The sequence below is a fragment of the Carettochelys insculpta genome, chromosome 1, assembly GCF_033958435.1.
Source record: "Carettochelys insculpta isolate YL-2023 chromosome 1, ASM3395843v1, whole genome shotgun sequence".
NCBI lineage: Eukaryota > Metazoa > Chordata > Testudines > Carettochelyidae > Carettochelys > Carettochelys insculpta.
Window position 1 is genome coordinate 367,135,530 of NC_134137.1, and position 21,051 is coordinate 367,156,580.

At 46.3% G+C, this 21,051-nt stretch overlaps 1 protein-coding gene across 3 annotated transcripts in view; it reads right to left on the reverse strand.

Moving 5' to 3' along the window:
• Nucleotides 1–930: 930 nt before the first annotated feature.
• The window catches only part of CDC123 (cell division cycle 123), an 87,694-nt gene continuing 67,573 nt past the window's right edge, over nucleotides 931–21,051 (reverse strand). For 2 of the 3 annotated variants that reach the window (XM_075017932.1, XM_075017919.1), the window contains 3 exons: nucleotides 19,323–19,451; nucleotides 15,182–15,319; nucleotides 5,892–6,739 (listed from right to left, as the gene is read on the reverse strand). In XM_075017932.1, coding sequence (XP_074874033.1) covers nucleotides 6,713–6,739; nucleotides 15,182–15,319; nucleotides 19,323–19,451 — 294 coding nt within the window. In that variant the 3' untranslated portion in view covers nucleotides 5,892–6,712. Of the gene's footprint in view, nucleotides 2,299–5,891; nucleotides 6,740–15,181; nucleotides 15,320–19,322; nucleotides 19,452–21,051 lie in introns of those variants that run through there. The other variant, XM_075017925.1, reaches the window with a different exon arrangement.

Below are 21,051 nucleotides of genomic sequence, written 5' to 3' on the forward strand. Positions count from 1 at the left end.
TCCTCTTTCAGTCTGTGATGCTTTTTGAGGAAACACCTTATATCAAAAGAAGGGTTTGGTTCTCTAACAACATCTTCCTCCTTTTCCCAGCACTCAGTCCTGAGAAGCTTAGTCAGGCAAAACAGTCACTCTTCTGTGGAAATGCTGTTCTGCTGAAGTCAGGAGGAGTATTGCCTCATAATGATTTCAGAAATGGGCCCTTATGGCCAAACTATTCAAGGTGCACAGAATTCAACAACTCCCATTCAACAGCTCCCAACCTGGGCATTGCAATGGATGAGAAGCTGGACATGAGTCAGCAATGTGCCCTTGTAGCCAAGAGGACTAACAGCATATTGGGGTGCATTAGTAGGAGCACTACTAGCAGGTCTACAGAAATGATTATGCCCCTTTATTCAACACTGGTGAGGTCACATCTGGGCCTCCCCCCACTATAAAAAGGATGTGGGTGCATTGGAGAGTCCCACAAAGGGCAACAAAACTGATTGGGCTGGAGCACATGACTTGAGGAGAAGCTGAGGGGATTTAGGGTCATTTAGTCTACAGAAGAGAAGACTGAAGAGAGATTTGATATCAGCCTTCAACTACCTGAAGGGGGATTACAAAGAGAAAGGAGAGGGGCTGTTTTCAGAGGTGACAGATGACAGAACAAGGAGCAAAGGTCTCAAGTTACAGTGGGAGAGGTCTAGGTTGGATGTCAGGAGAAAGTATTTCACCAGGAGGGTGATGAAGCAATGGAATGTGTTACCTAGAGAGATGGTGGAATCACCATTCCTAGAGCTTTTTAAGTTCCAGTTTAACAAAGCTCTTGCTGGGATGGTTTAGTTGGCATTGGTCCTGCTTTGAGAAGGGGTTCGGACTCAGTGACCTCCTGAGGTCTCTTCCAACCCTATGATTCTATGAAACAAAACAGCACAAATGTAGCACTTTAAATACTAACAAAATGATTTATTTGGTGATGAGCTTTCATGGGACAGACCCACTTTATCAAATCAATCTAATTTCCAATATAGACTAACATTTGTAAGTACAGATGACCAAAAAAAATTGCAATAAAAACTGATCAATCAAGTACATAGGACTGAAGGAGGGGGCAGAGGGGAAGAAGAACATTAAGTGTCCTGCCTGAAATAATTACAAGCATCAAAGGAAGGGAAGCAGTCCTTGTAATGCTTGAAGTAATTTGTTATGGTTCTCTGAGTCAATAGCCTTCCATGTCTCCCAATCACCTACAGAATAAAATTACTGTATGATGTAGCTTCAGCTGAGATATGGAATCTCTGAACTTAACGCAGGGTAAGGAACTGAAGCTTGTTACCAGCTGAGGCCTGTTCAGGAGCCTCTGTGAATGATTTTGAGGATCTTAGTCCAATTTCAAGGGGACAAGTGCCCACATTGCAAGAACCTTGTCCAACAGTAGCCAGCTGTTATCAGCAACATGAGGGGGCCAAGGACTGAATGGAGTCTTTAACTATTATGCTCCCCTAAAAGTTGTTCTTTGCATCTCAGGCTTCAGACCAACTGGCAAGGCAGCATATGAGAACCTTGCACTGCCGCTGTCTGTGTCACCTGGTACCTATGCCATGGAAATTACACCCAGATTCTTGTGAGCATTGTAAAAATGAAAGTGCTTTTAGTCAGGAGATGGGAAGGAAAGAAAGCAGAGATACCACTGAAATATTGCTTGAGGGTGTTGTAAAACCAGCATGACGAGATACGCCAGCCCCAGCTATTGGACTATGTGATCAGGAACAGTTGGGGGCTGAGCAAGGGAAAGTAGTTTCTCCAATGCTCCTTTCATTTGCATGTACAGGTTTGCATAATTAACTCCTACGAAATGGCTGTTCATGCAAGTCTGAAGGTGAAATGTTCAGCTATTTTAGGAACATAAGTCTCATTGTGACACATTCAGAACTCAATGGAAACCCCTTTTCTTCAAATAGTTCTTTGCACAATTAGCCATTTCCACTTACAGCTGCACACACTCAGCGTGCAGCCAGCCATGCTCATTCTCTACCTATTTAAATTTTACTCCTGCAGATGAAGGAAGATCAGATCAGATTTATTTTTAAAGTGACCGCCACTATTCTTAGTGATAAGCATCATGCAGGTACTAGAGATAAGTTTCACACTTCACCATATGCATCAATATTTCGTATTAATTTAAATTAACATCCCATAAAACAGGAGCCCCAGAACTGTGTTATGCAGATAAAAGCAACTTTAATTACATCTTATCTCAGGATTAGTATATGACACTGGAGGCTGTATTCTTCTGAGGCAGCTAACAAAATTCATCTGTAATAAAAGAGCGACAAATTCAATTTCTGGTTGAGTTTTCATTATATAAAATAAATCAACACCACCCCAAAACAAAAAATCCCAAAGGACCTCCTTCTCCTGTTAAAAGATTTAGAAAGGAGTTTCATGACACTGTTAAAACACTGTAAGCCTAAAATGTATATAGGGTAAAAATTATGTGAACTCATTTAAAGCACTCTGATACTCAGCCCATAATGTCAAGATTTATCAAGGGTTCATGTGTCAAAAAGCTGTGTGATTGGAGCCCCTCAATTATTCTTTTAAACACCCTCTCAAAGACCCAAAGATATGTATTCTCTTTCAGTGTTATTTCATAAAACAATAGGTTTGAGGAGTAGAAATGGTACCCATACACAGCCATGCCTGCAGGACCCTGCCACTTCAGAATGAAGAACTTTGCAAGTTTGCCAGGCTGATTTGCTTATTTACATTTTTGCTGTCACACTAGCAGATGCCACTCAGCCAGATGCCATTCCCCTCTAGACATCTAGAGTTGTTTCAGCACATTAAAAGGAACTAGCTTAAATGTGTATTAAGGAAACAATTCTATTTTTATCTATGCTCACCCCTTTCTGCTCTTCCAACCATGCCAGGGCTGACGGCTTGTCTCCTGCTACAGTGATCGAGGCTTTCCTCTGCTGTATCTTATGCGTGGAACTGACCTGTAATGCTTCTAACCCTCTCGTCTAAGCCAGGTCTCTGCCTCTGACACCTTAGGAATTCCTCAAGACTCAGAGGCACTTGGGAAACAGAATAAGTGCATGTGTGCAAGCAAGACATAGCCGTCATTCCCTCCCTCATCTTCTGTAACACAAGCAACACAGACTCTGCTTTCAGAGCATCACACATATAATGGCGCTGATCTTCCAGATGTTACTGTATTAAGTATGGTATAGTAAAAATGCTACTCAGTATCTCACCACATACAAAGGTTCTGCTAGTCTCTTGCATGCCTACTGAAAGAGTCCTTACAGAGTTCGTGACAAACACAGAGATACCACATTCTTTAGGATGTGATGGCAACATGCCAGTTAAAGGCTGTGTTATGACTTTTATCCATGCCTAATGTCTACAGTCTCACTGAAATGTCTCTCATTCGGTTTCTGCTTTGCTTACTATGGTGTCCTGGGTGTCAGCCATACATGGGCACAGGAGGATGTGTGAAAGATTTATACAGAGTGCCTGACACAGAATGTTAGATACGTTCACAAGGATAATTTTATGGCCTTATAAGGTGTTTCTAAAGTCCAACAGGTAAAATTCATTCTGCCAGAGGAGATGGTACAATTGGAAGAATACTTCCTACATTTCTTTCCCTCCTGAGGCTTTGCAGAGCAGCACACTCAAATGAAATCTAAAATATTATGCCGAGCAAGGGGATTTCTTTGGGTCAGCTCAATCTTAGGTTTACTGCATCTTCTGATATTGAGATGAATCAAATCATTTATTGGTGGCATTAGGAAAGATGAGTGGAGTACTAGGAAAGCAAATGAGGCAAGGGAACTACAAGAGTCCCCAGGGCACATGGAAGGAGTAAGGTGGCATTCACTAGGATCTCCTCATTAAAATAGGTACATCATACTGAAGCGAACTTTTACTCTTGGTAATTTAAAAAAAAAAATGTAATATTTTTAATGGAGCTCAGTGGAATAGTGTTAAGCCTGCCGAGAAATTAAACACATTATTTACTGAAGCATAATGGGGAGAATTTTCTGTACCATTCTGGAGAAGAACTGCAATTCACAAACCACCACTGCGCCTCTGAGATGATGCATAGCGCAGACACTGAGCAAATCCCATCGCCTTATAGAAGATGTTACTAGTTGGCAATGTATCTCTTCACTGTCTCTACAATTACACTCCGTGCACCTACCTCCATTCTCTAATACTTCCCCTGTCTATTATATACTTGAAACTTGACATGCATGCTTAAGTTTTTAATTGTACAATGTAAGGATCTGATCCTACAGCTCTCATTCACACGAGTAACCAATAGGATTATTCACTCATGAACATGGGCTTTATGAACTGGATACTCGTATTTCAGTAATTTGATTGTGTGTTGAAATGATCTCTCTATGACTTGACGTAGGACTAAAGGGCTTGCCACACAGTAAGTAGACATTAAATACTCAAATAAAGGATTGGGGAGGTTAAAAATTGTCCCAAGGCAGATTTATGCAAGATTACTGACACCCACCCATTTTCATCTTACCAAAGAGAGAATAATCATTAATTTCTCTCACGGTTTATAAGTAACTCCAGAAGAATGTTTCGGCCCTTCCTTGTAAATGCTACAAGAAGACTTCTGAGAATAAAGTTCTTCAATCCAGCAGGAAAAACCTTTTAAGATGACCCAATGACTGGAAGCTGAAGACAAACGGTACAGTAAAACCTGTTACCCTTCATTTGGATAACTGGCACACCTGGTTAACCGGCATGTCCCGCCAGGGTTGGTGGAGCAAAGCTAGCTGCTGTGGAGCTGGCAGCCCCAGTTTGAATAACCAGCACATTTTATTATCTGACACCTCCTGTTCCCCGGGATGCCAGATAATTGAGCGTGTACTGTAACCACGGCCATTTATAGAATTACTTGAAGTCTTTAAATCAAGGTTGGGTTTCTTTCTTATAGGCATCCTCAAACACAGCCAGAAGTTATGCAGGATTCTTAGGTGAAATTCTATGGTTTGTGTTATGCAAGAGCCAGTCAGGATAATCTAGTAGTCCCTTCTGGCCTTGAAATATATGAATTTTTGGAATATTTCTTTCAAGGTGTTTTTTTCCCTCTCTTTTCTTTCTTTTTTTCCAGTGATTCCTTCTGGATTTAGCAACATTTGATACTTCATGCTCAAATGGCAATTCTTTAATATGCACCTCAAGCTTCAGAAAGAAAAACACATTTTATGATTTTGGACTGCAAGAGCCATTGTCTGTTATTTCCTCTGCACCAAAGACAGCAAACTTCAAGATGTTATGTATGATAAGCAGATACGGTAGAACAGGATGTATAATCTGTCCTCCATCACATGCAGTGTTCGTTCGAAAGTAAAACCACAGAGGATTAAGCAGTGACCAATTTTTTTAAGCACTATCTCCCATTTTACAGAAAAATGAAGGACAGCGAGGCAAAAGACTAACCTTCGGAAAACAGCTTTTGATTTTTGGATGGCTACTTTCAGACAAGTTAGGATCAGATTTTCAGAGCAACTGTAGCTCTTATATACCTCAACTGGAGGTATGCAGTGCACATCTCAAGATACAGCCACTCCTGTCAAGTTGGACACTCAAAAACTGAGTTACCCAAATTATTTGGCATTTTAGCAAATTGGTAATAAAGCTAGGAGGAAAACCCAGGGTCTTCCGCTCCGTAACCACTGCATCAAGCTGCATCCTATCACTAGAGGGGGCTGAAGCAGCAAATGAATCCAAAATCCATCTTAAATTACAGGGTCAATCCTTCCCAAAGTTGGAGATATTGGATGAGATAAAAGCAGAACTGAGTCCACACTTGTTTACATATTTTGTATGACGCAATTGACAGCTTAAGATTTATACTAAAGGAATAAAACTCAGCTTCAGTATTTTATTAAATTGGGTTCTGAAATGCCCCATATGCACAAGTTTCCTTACATCAGCATTCAGAAAAACTTTAGTGCATTTCACAGTGCTTTCAGAGGTTAGAAAAATACAAAGGACATCAACATTTGTTGGTAAATTGTTTAGCCACCATCAGTGGGTTAAATATATTTTTAAAGTGAAATATGCTATTCGATGGCTTTACTGAGGAAAAAAAAATTTCTCAACCATCTCTTCCATAAGAAAACAACAGAAGTGCTCTCAAAACAAATTAAATCAGCAATTTTCAAAAAAGTTACACCTGAGAACACAGAAATTTTTTGTTTCTCTCCCTGCAACTAGAGAGTGCTTTAAAATAGCCTGCCTTTAAGCAGGAGGGACACTTGATATTTTGACTGTGCTAAAGTTAAATTTGTAGGATGCACTTTATATGAGTGACAGACTTCTAATTTCAGCAAACCTCAACGACTGGGGTGCACAGAGTCTTCAAGATTGGGGATTCAATGACAGATGTATGCAGAGCCTGAATTGCTTGTACTGAGACATTTATACAAAAACATCTCTCTTGGAACTTAAAAATATGCTGTGTTTTTCAACACAGCCAGTATACCACATCACCATATTAAAATGGATTCTTAAAATGTGTATTTATTATACCAATATACACATTGGATCAGCATCTCTTCAAGTGTTTCAGACGAATATAAAAAGCAAGTAATTCTTTAAATTGATGGCTGTTGAATAGCTACTGTATTATGTGGCCCTAATTAGCCACATTTCTTGTTTTAAATTTCATCTTACACTTCATGGTTCCTCAATCATCATCTTGCTGATTTCTTTTCTGTCAAGGAAACAGGAAAATTAATATTAGTTACATACACTTATCTTATGTAAGTCCTAAACCTCTCATTGCAAATATTTTCCAGAGATTGACACTGCGATATGCAGCAGATTCTATTCCTGACTGGAAATCATAACAGCTTTTTATTTAATATGATAAATAAAATCCGTCACATTCTAGTGTTGACCAATACAAATGATCCCAGAACATGAACTCTGGAAACTTGAGAATTACAGGCAGGGTAATAGCAATATTCACCATCAGAGAAAAAACGTAACCATGGAGGTACATCTTGAATTGTACCCTGAAACTGGAAAAGCTCTAGGTTTGACAGGCTGCTGGTGGTTCTCTCACTAGAGAGCAGATGATCTGCTACTAAGAATCTATGTTTTCAAATGGCTCATCACTGTGGTTAGAGCCCTGAGTAGATAACAAAATATGCATCTGCTTCTGTACCAGCAAAAATGAGCCATGGATATACGTGTTGGTATCTGTAAATTTGTAAGGTTCTAGATACAAAATTTGTATTTGCACCTGTGTCTGCAAAAAAGAACCACTGATACCCGCATCCACATCTGCAGATGCCAATACCCACAGATATAAAGTGGATATCTGCAAATTTGCATGGCTATAACCATGGTATCTAGGCCTCTCAATGCAAAACTTCCCTGTGCTGATGTTCATACCAGGAATACAACAGACATCAGTAATAGGTGCACCACAGAAACCTATAAAGGTGAGAAAGTGTTCCCATTAGCCACTGCCTGAATGAGACATACTGAATGTGAATAGTAACAGACCTATCCTTAACCAGGATGCCACACTCCAGAAGGCCTGAGGTGACAGGCCTGTTCTCTCCTACAGACAACATCCCAACCTTATGAGGATTCTCACCAACAGCCACAGTCTATACCGCAGGAATACCACTGCTGGAACTTTTCCTTGAAACAAAGCCCACTGCCACCTTTGTCCACATATCTATTCCGGAGATACTACCACTGGACCTAACCAGGTTATTCACAGAATCACAGGCACATTCTCATGTTCCTCAACTAACATTGCACATGCCATCATGTGCCAACAATGCCCAGATGCTTTGCATATTGGACAGACTTCAAACTCTCTTAGACAAAGAGTTAATGGGCACAAAACAGACATAAAAACACTCCTGATCCACAAACCAGTCAGCCAACATTTTAATGGAGTGGGCCATTCTGTTAATGACTTAAAAGTCTGCGTCTTACTGAAGAGGAATTTTCACAACAGTCTTGAAAGAGAGGCTGCTGAACTTTCTTTAATATGCAAATTTGACACATTAACATGCGTTTTGAACCAGGATGTGAATTTTCTGGGTTATTATGGCTACGTCTACATGTGCACGCTACATCGAAGTAGCTAATTTCGAAGTAGCGACATCGAAATAGCCTATTTCGATGAATAGCGTCTACACGTCCTCCAGGGCCGGCAACGTCGATGTTCAACTTCGACGTTGCGCAGCCCAACATCGAAATAGGCGCAGCGAGGGAACATCTACACGCCCAAGTAGCACACATCGAAATAGGGATGCCAGGCACAGCTGCAGACAGGGTCACCGGGCGGACTAGCGCTTCCAGGGCAACAGCTAGCCGCTCCCTTAAAGGGTCCCTCCCAAACACACACAGCCTGCACAGCATGCGGTCTGAGGAGCCATAGGCACACAGACCCCGGGCGCCGCAGTCATGGACCCCCAGCAGCAGCAGCAGCAGCAGCAGCAGCAGCCGCCGCCAGAGGTCCACCCAGCCCTCCCAGCAGGAGCAGGGCTTGCCCTGCTCCGTGCCATGCGGGAGGCAGCTGAGCACCTCCTTGCCCCAGAGGAGGAGATGCCCCCAGGGCAGCAGGGCTCAACCCCTACCCCTGCAGCACCCCGCCCCACCCGCCGGCGGCTGTGGAGCTACCCCACCAGCACCGACTGGTGGGAGCGGCTGGTGCTTGGGGAGTGGGACGACGACCGCTGGCTCAGGAACTTCAGGATGAGCCGGCAGACATTTCTGGAGCTGTGCCCGTGGCTCACCCCCGCACTCAGGCACCAGGACACCGCCATGCGGCGTGCCCACACAGTGCAGAAACAGGTCGGCATCGCTGTCTGGAAGCTGGCCACTCCAGACAGCTACCGATCCGTGGGCCAGCAGTTTGGTGTCGGCAAGGCCACCGTCGGGGCTGTCTTCATGGAGGTAAGCGAACCCACGGGGGGAGGGCAGGGCAGGGGAGGCCAGGGCAGGGGAGGTGGGCCAGAGCAGGGGAGGGCAGGGGAGGGCAGGGCAGGGCCACGCACACCCTGCTCACCCCTCATTGGTGCTGTCCCATGTGCTTTCTCTGCAGGTTGTGCGTGCCATCAACGCCATGCTCCTGCACAGGCTCGTGAGGCTGGGGGACCCACATGCCACCATCGCCGCCTTTGCCACCCTGGGCTTCCCCAACTGCTTCGGGGCTCGGGATGGGACTCGCATCCCCATCCGCGCCCCGCATCACAGTGGAGGACGATACCTGAATCGAAAGGGCTACCATTCTGTCGTCCTCCAGGCCTTGGTGGACAGCCGGGGACGTTTCCAGGACATTTATGTGGGCTGGCCTGGCAGCACCCACGACACCCGGGTTTTCCGGAACTCGGGCCTGTGCCGCCGGCTGGAGGTGGGGACCTACATCCCCCAGCGGGAGATCCCTCTGGGGGACACCACCATGCCCTTCTGCGTCATCACAGATGCGGCCTACCCCCTCCGGCCGTGGCTCATGCACCCCTACATGGGCCATCTCTCCGCTAGCCAGGAGCGCTTCAACCAGCGCCTGAACCATGCGCGCCAGGTGGTGGAGCGCTCATTTGGCCGCCTGAAGGGATGCTGGAGATGTCTCCTGACCCGGCTGGATGCAGGCCCCAACAACATCCCCCAGATTGTGGGTGCTGCTGCGCCCTGCACAATTTGGTAGAGAACAAGGGGGACACCTTTTTCCAGGGCTGGGCGGCGGAGGCCGGCAGGGCAGATGTCCAGCCACCTGCTGCCCCCAGTCGGCAGGTGGACCCCGAAGGGATCCGGGTCCGGGAGGCCCTGCGGGCCCACTTTGATGAACAGGCCACGGGGTGAACTCTGCCCAGGCCCCCTACTGCCCGCCCCTTCCTCCACCACACTCCTGCCCCAACGCCTACACCATGGAGCACCCCACCGCACCCCCCTCCCACTTGTCCTGGACAAATGACAGCATGCACTTGTGGCTGAACTTAAACTTCTTTTTTTCTTTCCAAACCTTTTTTTTGTAACTGTAAATAAATATTTGAACCAAAAACCAAAAACTATGTACAAACGTTGAACAAAAGCAATATGTACAAAAATAAAACAATACAAAGAAACAACAGTCCTCAATAATCAAAAGAAAACCAGGGAGGATAAAGGGGAGAACTATTTATATGGGGGGGACGGGGCAAACTGGGGGCAGAAAAGAACAGGGTCCAACTATATACAAGGGGGGGCGCCACGTCCCGGGCCCCTCGCCCCTATAGCCCGGCACCGGGCGTTGGCGGCCGGGAACCCCGCCGCGGTCGCAGCCTGGTCCGTGGCTGGGTGGGGGCGGGCTGGACCGGAAGGTACGGTGGCCAGCGAGTGTCAGGTGGCTCCAGGGGTCCCTCGGTGCTCCGGCCCTCGCCGGTGGGTGGCGGGGCGACGGCGGACGGGACGGCGACGGGCGGAGCAGCTGGTGGTGGGGCTGCAGGAGCAGGCAGGGCAGGCGATGTGGCGGCCGGCGCGGCATGGGGGGCCAGGTAGTCCACCAAGCGGTTAAATGTCTCCATGTAGGCCCCCCATGCCTCCTGGCGCCAGGCCAGCGCCCGCTCCTGCAGCTGGAGGTGCTGCTCCGCGACCTCCAGCTGCCGACGGTGGATGGCCAGCAGCTGGGGGTCTGTCGCCGTCGGCTGTTGGTGGCGCGGGGTCCGCCGTCTAGCCCGCCGTGGGGCCGGTTGGTCCTCGGCCGAGGGGCTGGCCTGGAGCGATGGTCCCGGAGGGCTCTCCGGGATGACTGATGCCTCGCCGGCGCTCTCTTCCGGTCCTTCTGATGGTGCAGGTGCAGGACACAGGAGAGGAGGTGGGGAAGAAGAATGGAGACAGGCGTTAGTGTGGGCCCCGAGCCGTGGCCTTTGTCCCCCCAGCCCTGTGCTGCAGGTTCCCCATCCCCGTCCCCGGGAGATGCTGCTGTGATGGATGGGGTTCAGGGGTCCCCCTGCCCTGCACCCCGTCCCCTGGTGGGAGCGACTCTCACTTCACCCCGCAGGGTCTGACAGCAGGAGAGGTTTCTTAGGCCACAGATGCCCAGTTTCTCCCAGGAGTGACAGCACCAGCTGTCGGAAGAGACAGTCCTTCCAACCCATCCTGGGGAGAAGACCCCAAGGGGGGCCCCTCGGGGATGCAGCTTTCCCCCTCCTCAGGCTGGCTGCCTTCCAGCTCTCCCTTCCCCTAGCCTCTACCTGTGGGCCCCGCCCTCGCCCCCCAAGTCCAAGCCAGCTCAGCTCCTCCCTCCTGTTTGTTCAGGGCAGAGGTGTCACCTGCCAGCTGTAGCCCCAGGATCCTCCTTTGCCGCTGGGAGCTATTCAGCTCTTGTTGCTCATAGGTAGCCTGAGTCTCCCTTTGGCACTCCCCCCACTCCATCACATGCTGCTGCTGCTGCTGCGGGGTGTCCCACCCCCTCCTCCCGGGGGCCCCTCGAGGTTCCGCTCCCCCCTGGCCCGGGGATGGGGCATGGCACTGTCATGTGGGGGGGGGGGGGGGCAGGGGCTGATGCACTGCTGTGAGGGCCATGGCCCTGGTGTCCTTGGGGCCATGGCCATGTGAGCATGTGGGGGGCCCTGGACACATATCTCTTACCCCCGCCCCTCAAGCCCAGGGGCATCCACCAGAGGGGGGTACCTACCTGTCGGTCCGCTCCCACGGTCCGGAGATCCCCGGGGGGCGGAGGCCCTGCTGCTGCTCCGGGATGGCAGGAGGAGGATCTGCAGCTCGGATTCTGCGGAGGAGGAGCCCCCCTCCTCCTCCTCATCCTCCTGCCGCGATGTCCCGGGGGTGGCCTCCGGGGGGGGGGGGGGGGGGCCCGGGGTGCGGGGCTTGCCTCCGGGGCGGACTCCGTCTGCAGGGCCTGCTGGGGCTCGTCAGCCGAGGTGTCAAGGGTGGCCGGAGGGGAGGAGGTGTGCCGGGGGCCCAGGATGTCCCTGAGCTCCCTGTAAAAGGGGCAAGTGCCGGGGGCAGCCCCAGATCGGCTGGCCGCATCCCGGGCCCGGGAGTAACCCTGCCGCAGCTCCTTGACCTTGCTCCTGAAGTGGTCAGGAGTGCGGGCAGGGTGACCCCGGGCAGCCAGGCCGTCGGCCAGCCGAGCGAACGCATCCGCGTTCCGCCTCTTGCTCCCCATTACCTGGAGCACCTCCTCCTTGCTCCAGAGCCCCAGCAGGTCCCGCAGCTCGGCCTCCGTCCAGGAGGGGCCCCGCTGCCGCTTGCCAGCCTGGCTGCCCTGGCTCCCCTTGGGGGGGGGTCCCCTGGGGGCGCTGCCGGCCAGCCATCGCAGCTGTGTGGGGGGCTGAGGGTGGTGCAGGCTGGCCGCGTGTTGCAGGCTGCAGCCTGCACGTTCCCTCAGCTTCCTGCACAGGAAGAGAGGGGGAGGGGACCTTTAAGGGGCCGCTCCACGCGGCCACCAGTGTGCTGAGGGGCTGGAGAGAGCGTCTCTCAACCCCCCAGCTGATGGCCACCATGGAGGACCCGGCAATTTCGACGTTGCGGGACGCGGATCGTCTACACGTGCCCTACTTCGACGTTGAACGTCGAAGTAGGGCGCTATTTCGATCCCCTCATGAGGTTAGCGACTTCGACGTCTTGCCGCCTAACGTCGAAGTTAACTTCGAAATAGCGCCCGACGCGTGTAGCCGCGACCGGCGCTATTTCGAAGTTAGTGCTGCTACTTTGAAGTAGCGTGCACGTGTAGACGCGGCTTATAGGGTCTCTTTTGCATACTAGGCTTAATCTAATTCTTGACTCCCCCTCACCACTGCCCCTCTGCTCTCCGATTTGCTCACCTTGTAATATTTTTTGTCGGATTTGTCAACCTTGATTACTATTTTTGGTTCTCTGTGCCTTAAATATTGAGTCTGTTCTGGTTTGGCTATGGTCTGAATAAGTGGGTCTGTCCCATGAAAGCTCACCTAATAAATTATTTTGTTAGTCTTTAAAGTGTTATTACTGCTTTTTTGTTTTGATACTGAATGTGAGTTTACTGAAAACAGTACATTAATCAGATTAATGGGGCTGGCTTGCTGCTTAGGCAGACTGCACTTGCAAATTTTTCATAATGCAACTCCCACTCAGTAATACATCAAGTTATTTTTCTGGCCCTGGGACTCTTTTTAGGACTCCAAAGGATAGCAGAGCAGTGGATTCTGCAATCCCTCCATCAAACTTCTCACCTAGCAACTAAAAGTGTCTGTATCAGACTAATGCAGCAAGCTTCAAGATAAGCCCCAGTTGTTTTTTGTAGGTAGTCAGTCGTGTCCGACAACTCTAAATGCGATGTCTGATCCTTCCAGATCACAGCTGCTTTTTTCTTTTTTTAAAGGCAAAAAAGTCATGGCTCGATCATTACCACCTAACACTGCCACCATCCTGACTAAGAACTTTTTTGTGAACTGAAGTAATTTCATTTTATACTTCTGTACAATCAGAACCTGCAAACATACATAGCTGGAGTTGTGACTTAAAGGTGCTAACTGGTTTTGGCTTGAGCATAAAACTGTGCTCGTCAGAATCACACTATGAAGTAGCATTCAACTCATGGCTTCTCAAGTATAATTCTCTAGTCAGAGGATTCACCAAAGCAGTTAAATTTTTAGCATAATTTCTGTTAACGAGACTTTAGTCTATAGCATATCAAGGACATATTTAGCCCTATCACTATGCCTGAGAACCAGTGAGTAATTAACTTTCATTAGAAAGTCAGACCAGCGATTTATTCTTGTTTGGGGAAAAACCCAGTATTCTGGCCTGCTTCCTGAGGATTTCAGTACACTTTGACCACTGAGCAGAGCTAGTCAGGAATTTTTCATTTATGTATTAATAGAATTTTAGAATCCTAGGCCTGGAAGGGACCTCAGGAGGTCATCGAGTCCAAATTTTATAGATAAATGTTGATGGTTAATATTGAGGATACTTGGAACCTTACAACTCAGTTGGCTGATGCCAAACAAATCCTTGGGCTTTGCTTCCTCTCAGAATGTTGAAGCTAGAAAGTTAGATTTTTCTCTATTGGTAAGGAAGAAAAGAGGAGATTTGTGGTAGTACAAAAAGGAGTGTAATTAGAAGTAATAGAATGAAACTGAAAAGGGGGAGTTACAAATGTATGTAAATATAATTTATGACAGCAAGTACTATGAGATCGTGGAAGTCTTCCAATGGAAATGCAGAACATTGCAAACTAGACTGGAAAAAGCACCTTTTTATCACATATAATCATCCAGAGAACAGAGACAATCTTTGCACTGAAGAGGGTCTGACAGGCTACGACAAATAAATAAAAACAGCTCTTTCACAGCAGATTACATTGTCCAGAAGCCTGCAGCTCTGGAGTGCAACTTGGATTGTTTGTGTTGACTTACAAAGCTGTGAATGGTTTGGGGCCCAACCACCTGATAGACTGCTGTTGTATTGAAAGCTACTCTTGATTAAAATCTTTCAAACTACCTACAGTGATTGAAAGGTGGCAAAAAGATCATGTCAGCTTATGAAAGAGTCATGCACATTTGTTCAAAGAAAAAAGGGAACTGAGAAACTAAGTTTGTCTGAAATAAATACTGCAATGCTGCTTAAAGTATTTAAAGCTTCTCGGGACATAATTATTTTGGTATCAAACTTAACATTCTGCGATTCAAACAGCACATTTCCACTTAGCCTATATTTCTCTTTGAACAAAAAAGAATGCAAGTATTCCAGTAACATTTTTATATTCTAGATCCATGGTGTCCATCCCATTCTGAAATAGTAGCCACTATAGACGACTAGCCACGTTAGTCTAAAAATATATTTATTGTTCAAGCCAGCTAGCCAACTCAACTGGTCAGATAGCCACATGCAGCTAGGGGCTAACCTGTTGGGCACCATGGCTCTAGATCATGTACTAACTTCCCCTGGGCCTAAGATAATGCAATAGTAAAGTGACAACTTGTTCTTGGTTACAACAAATAAAAACAATAAATACGTCCAATAACACACACACACACACACACACACACACTCTCCACCCCCACACACACCATCCCTCTCTCTAGAGGTTTTTATTTTACAAGCCAAATATTGTAATTCTTTTATATCAGAATACCATAATTCCATGTGCTTTAGCACTCCTGTTTTACACACCCCATGGTCAGAAAGCTCTCCACAGTTTGCTTACCAGCTTGAGAAAATCAACAAGCTTGTGAACATCTTCTCCAGTAGAGAGGTCTACAAAATCTTTGGGCAGTCGGTAGCTCAGGTAAGGGCTGGGCTGGACAGTAACTTCGCTGTTGGTACAGCGGAATGCTGGATAGTCCTTAGAGAAAGGCAGGTTAAAATACCCTTGAAGCATCTTAACTGCATATAAACAAACTAATATCTTTATTGGTATTGTTTCAATTATTTCACTATAGAGTTTACTGAATACACTAAAGGTTAGCACAGAGTGACACTGGCCCTTTAAAATGAAACTGCTTAACTCACCTTAAAAAAAAAAAAACAGAACCTAGACTAGACCCTACATGGAAGAAGACTTGGTAAGTCAGAGCTGCTTGAGAGCCTGACAGAGTGGGTCAGTCACGGAAATGGTAAGATGAGACACAGTAAATGGAAGAGGTCTCTGGGGAAAAGCACAGAACAGAAAGCTCTCTGCAGGTCCTCCAGCAAAAGGACGAATTATCACAGCAGCCAGTGGAAGAAGCCTGCTGACATTCCTGAGAGGGCTGAAGACTGAGGAGCAGGAGGAGATACCAGGTGGCTTTCTGAGCCAGAGGGACAGAGAAGGCTGAAGGCTGGAAGTGACGGACACTTGGGGCCAGATTTGGTGTACTGTGTGTACTGTTTGGACAAGGCTGGAAAAAGGGACCGTGTTTAAGTACTATGTAATATCCAAATAAATGCCATTTTTCCCACACCTCCTGCCTCCAGTAGGCCAACTCACTGTCTTAATACTATTGATACATTAAGTAAATAAAAAGTAACAGAGCTTCAATGATTGACTCCCCTGCTGATAATGAACTTTAGCTAGGGCTCGCAGCTAAAAAGCCTATCTGAACACAGGGATAAAGTATACAATCTCTAGCAACAAGAGCCTTAAATCCCCCTTTAGTAAGGGCTTTTGATTTAAATCCATATTTGCAGGTAAAATCCTGTCCAAGCTAAGGTCAAGACTTATGTGGCAAGTATTTGTTGAAACCAAAAGACTTTTTAAACTTCCATCGCTAGCCACAAGATCTGGGTATCCCTACCGCACATTTCATTTAACAAACAGGGATATATACATTTATAGCAAGTTACATTTTCACAGAACTCCAGGCACAGCCATTTGCCTGTATCTCAAGAGGTAGGTAAGTTTCCTCATTTTACACATGGAGGCAGAAAGTGCGCCAAACATTTACCCAGAATCAGTAAACCTAGCTGCTGAGTTAGTTTAAACAAGACCATTCTACTTTTTATTCCAGTTTACACGAGGCAACTGCACAAAGCATCTGATGTTCTGGATAAATTGGAGGAAATGGTCTGAGGTAAACAGGATGAAGTTTAATAAGGACAAATGCAAAGTGCTCCACTTGGGACGGAACAATCAGTTTCGCACATACAGAATGGGGAGAGACTGTCTAGGAACAACTACAGCAGAAAGGGATCTAGGGATTATAGTGGACCACAAGCTAAATATGAGTCAACAGTGTGATGCTGTTGCAAAAAAAGCAAACATGATTCTGGGATGCATTAACAGGTGTGTTGTGAACAAGACCCAAGAAGTCATTCTTCTGCTCTACTCTGTGCTGGTTAGGCCTCAGCTGGAGTATTGTGTCCAGTTCTGGACACCGCAGTTCAAAAAAGATGTGGAGAAACTAGAGAGGGTCCAGAAAAGAGTGACAAGAATGATTAAAGGTCTAGAGAATGCAACCCATGAAAAAAGGTTGAAAAAATTGGGCTTGTTTAGTTTGGAAAAGAGAAGATTGAGGGGAGACATGATAGCGGTTTTCAAGTATCTAAAAGGGAGTCATAAGGAGGAAGGAGAAAACTTGTTCTTCTTGGCCTCTGAGGATAGAACAAGAGGCAACGGGCTTAAACTGCAGCAAGGGAGGTTTAGGTTGGACATTAGGAAAAAGTTCCTACTGTCAGGGTGGTCAAACAGTGGAATAAATTGCCAAGGGAGGTTGTGGAATCTCCATTGCTGGAGATATTTAAGAACAGGTTAGATAGATGTGTGTCAGGGATGGTTTAGATAGTACTTGGTCCTGCCATTGGGGCAGGGGGCTGGACTCGATGGCCTCTCGAGGTCCCTTCCAGTCCTAGTGTTCTATGAGCGCACACGCGAGCTAGGCGAAAGCCCGCAAAACTGACTCAGAGCTAAACTGTATCTTGCTGGACAAAATGAATTATTTAGGAGGAGAATTGCTCTCAAACCATTTCATATCATGCATGCCACGTTTTATCATCTTATGGACCACCTTCCAGGCCATTCGCCAACACACAGTCCATCTATTTCCACTTCATTTGCAGGTCCATAACATCTTTGGCACAACTAGAGCAATTGGTTCCATATCAGGGCAAGCTAAGGATAGCTTAACGTGTTATGAGGTTTTCTACTGTGTATCACCAGAAAAAGGGGTTACCTACCTGTAACTGGAGGTAACCACATATCTTTAAAAAAAAAACCAAAAAACAAAAACCCTAGTTATAGGTCAGCTACCCTCCTTGTCTTTGAGTAAGGCTCCCTATTGTATTTCACAGAGCTGATCAACAAGCAATACCTAATTTGGAGGAGGGTGAGGACGGAATGATAGCACAGAGGACTGCTGTGCAGAAGAAACATTTGCTGCCAAGTCCTGCATTATACGCAGTGAAGGTGAGTATGGAACTCTAAGTGGGTGCTTTGCACATTAATGAGTGGCATATTCTGAAGTGACCCTGAATTCAAAGCTTGAGCCTTCCTAGAGTGAGCCCATGACCCTGGAGTGGTGTGTTGGGGGGAGTGTAAGACCCTTTAAGGGTTTGAAGGGAGGTTGTGTTAGTACATAAGGATCAAGATTCAGGTCCCACTGAAGCGTTAAGTGTTGAAAAGAGAGGAAGGTGCTGATGAGTGCTGTCCAGAACCCTGCAACTAGTGGGTATAGGAAGACAGAAGAGCCCGCCTTTGGGAGATGGAATGCAATAATTGCTGCCAGGTGTACTTTCCGGGAGCTGACAGAGAGACCTGATGACTTCAATGACCAAATTTAGTCCAGAAAGAGGGAGATTCCCCACTCATTTGGATGCCCTGCCCCCATCATTAAGCCCATTATGAAAAATTTTGCCACTTGGCCTGGTAACAGTGCATGGTGGAGTCTTTTCTGCTACTAGGAAAGATTTTCAGTACCGCCAAAGAGCACATTCACTCTAAAGCACACTCCCATCCACGTATCATGCTCTGAGATGTGGAGCGCATGGACTGGCATGCCTGAGCTCACCTTTGCATTGCGACAACAGATCTGGATGGCTGGGGATGAGAACTGGTGGATGGAATGACATGCTGAGATTGGGAACCAGATTTGTCTGTCTGTGAACTGCCATTTTATATGCTCCCTCCAAGAGTCCCACTGGTGTTGAAGGAACTGAGGCTTAAGTTTTAGTCACATGGGAGGAACACCAAAGGACCTAGGACTGAAGTGTTTTCCTCTAACAGAATTTTGGTATTACTAAGACTTGCAACATGGACCAGGGAGATTCTTCTCTGTACAGTTCTAGTGAGACTGCAGTTCCAATATTTATCTCAGGTGTCAGCTGCTCCATATAAGGAAGACCAAGAAGCTGGTGGGAGGCTTAGAGAAAACCAAATATGATTATGGAGCTGGGCCGATTAAATGAAAAACACTGTGAAAGAACCCTAGGTTGGTAAGTGACGAAGAAAAAGGACAAATATTAGAAGGGCAAATATCAAGGAGTAAAAAGAAATTGTTTAAGGTGCAACACATACAAATGACAAGGAGTAATAGGACAAAGGGAACAAAGGTAAATATTAGGAAAATTCCTTATCAATCTGGTCAAGGCTGCGGAACAGAAGCTCTATTTTTTGCAGTTATAACTGGACCAAAAAAAAGTATTTGCTGAGCACGTACACTGCACCAACATAGAGCCTGATCTCAAGGAGTGTACTATGTGTTGGCCTGGTAGGAAGCCCACTGAAGTCAATGGAAATGTACCCACTGACTAACAGGCTTGGGATCACATCCTCAATACAATAAAGAAAAAAAAGCAGGGGCTAGACCACCTGTCGAGTTATTTAAATTCATTTCTCCCAACACTCGATCTTACTCGTTACCATGTTCCCTTACCTGTTCCATAGCCTCCCCTTCACCATGGTCACCTTTCAAGTTCTTCCCAGATGTCAATTCTTCCCATGTAAACAGCAGTGAGTCTGTTACTTCACCGAAGGGGTTAAAATCAATTAACCATACTTTACCCTGCAGTTACAACAATGAAGGAAATAAAACATTGACAAAGAGAAGGTGTGTGAAATAAGAACAGAGGAAAAAAGTCATCATCTGCGTACACTTCCTGACCTGTTAGAAAACAGTTCTAATAAGAAGTCAAGCAGGCCATGTAAACTGATGCAAGTTTTATGCAGTTTCCTATAGAAGGATCTTTCAGATGACACTTTACAGGGATTCTCACTGTTCTGCGTTGAGCTTAGAGACCTTCTGACACTTTGCATGGTAACAGGCACGAGCCCCTAAATGTCTTTTGCCAAATGTTCCCTTCCTCTTACCAGTCTTCTGATAGTGCTTTAAACAATGGCAGTCTGCATGATAGTGGCTTTCCAACTCAGAGATGGCTGCATTTCAGCAACATTGTGTAATTTGGAAAATGCTTTGGGATCCTTCAGGTTGAAAGGCATTTAGAGTCACAGATTCTGAGGACAGGAGAGACCACTGCAACCATCTGACTTCCTTCATTATACGGGCCACAGAACTTCCCTGAAATAATTCCTGTTTCAGCTGAAGCACATCTTCTAGAAAAACAACCACTCGATTAAAAAATAGCCACTGATGAAGAGTCTACCACAAAAGGTTTATTCCCCTCATTTATTTCCAAAATTTGGGGCTGCACTGGGAGGGGATAAAACCCAGTTCAAACAGGTGGAGAGCACTTTGTCATCACTATCCCATTGGCAGATAGTTTAACTTGTACATATCCAAGTTACATGTAACAGAGAGGTAACCCTGTTAGTCTGTACTCCAACAAAACAAAACAGCAGATGTGTAGCACTCTAAAGACTAAGAAATTATACATTTCTGCTGTTTTGTTTTATCTAAGTTATGTTTGTGTAGCCATTAGTATGATACGTGAGTGCTTCAAACTTTTTGTGTTTATCCTCACAATGGCTCTATGAGGCAGAGACATGCTACTATCCCCCCTGTACAAAGAGGGAATGAAAGCACAAAGAGACTTAGGCCTGAGCTACACTAACGGGAAAGGCTGAATTAAGATACGCAACATTTAGTGGAAATTAATTATGGAGCTGGAGTTGAGGTATCTTAATTTGAGCTTCCTCTCTGCCTCCATTGTGGGTCGTCAGTGGGAGCCTTTGGTGTTGTGAAAGAAGAAGTAGGAATTCCCCTTCTCTCGGAGAGAGACAGGAGTACTGGCACTGACGGACATGCCCTGTGAGTACGATGTAGTGTGTTCCGACCAGGCACGCTAAACTGAATTCTGGAAGACTGACCATGGCAGCGTCAACCTTCCCTGAAGACATGCCCTAAAACAACTTGGTCAAGATCACACAAAGTTTGTGCCGGGAACTGAACCTGGATCTCTCAGGTCCCAGGAGTGCGCACTATAGGCACTGGACCCTCAGTCCTTTGCAGGAAAAAAAAAATATCTTACCTATTCTGGTATTTAAGACAAATTTGATTGTAACGAACCATGACCTCACATCAGTTAGCAACAAGAATCCTCTCAATTTATGTTTAGTATGCAAGCTTAGATTTACTAGGTAGAAGAAATGGCATATGTACCACATCTGAATGGCTGAGGGGTTTTCCTTGTTAGTCAGTACACCCA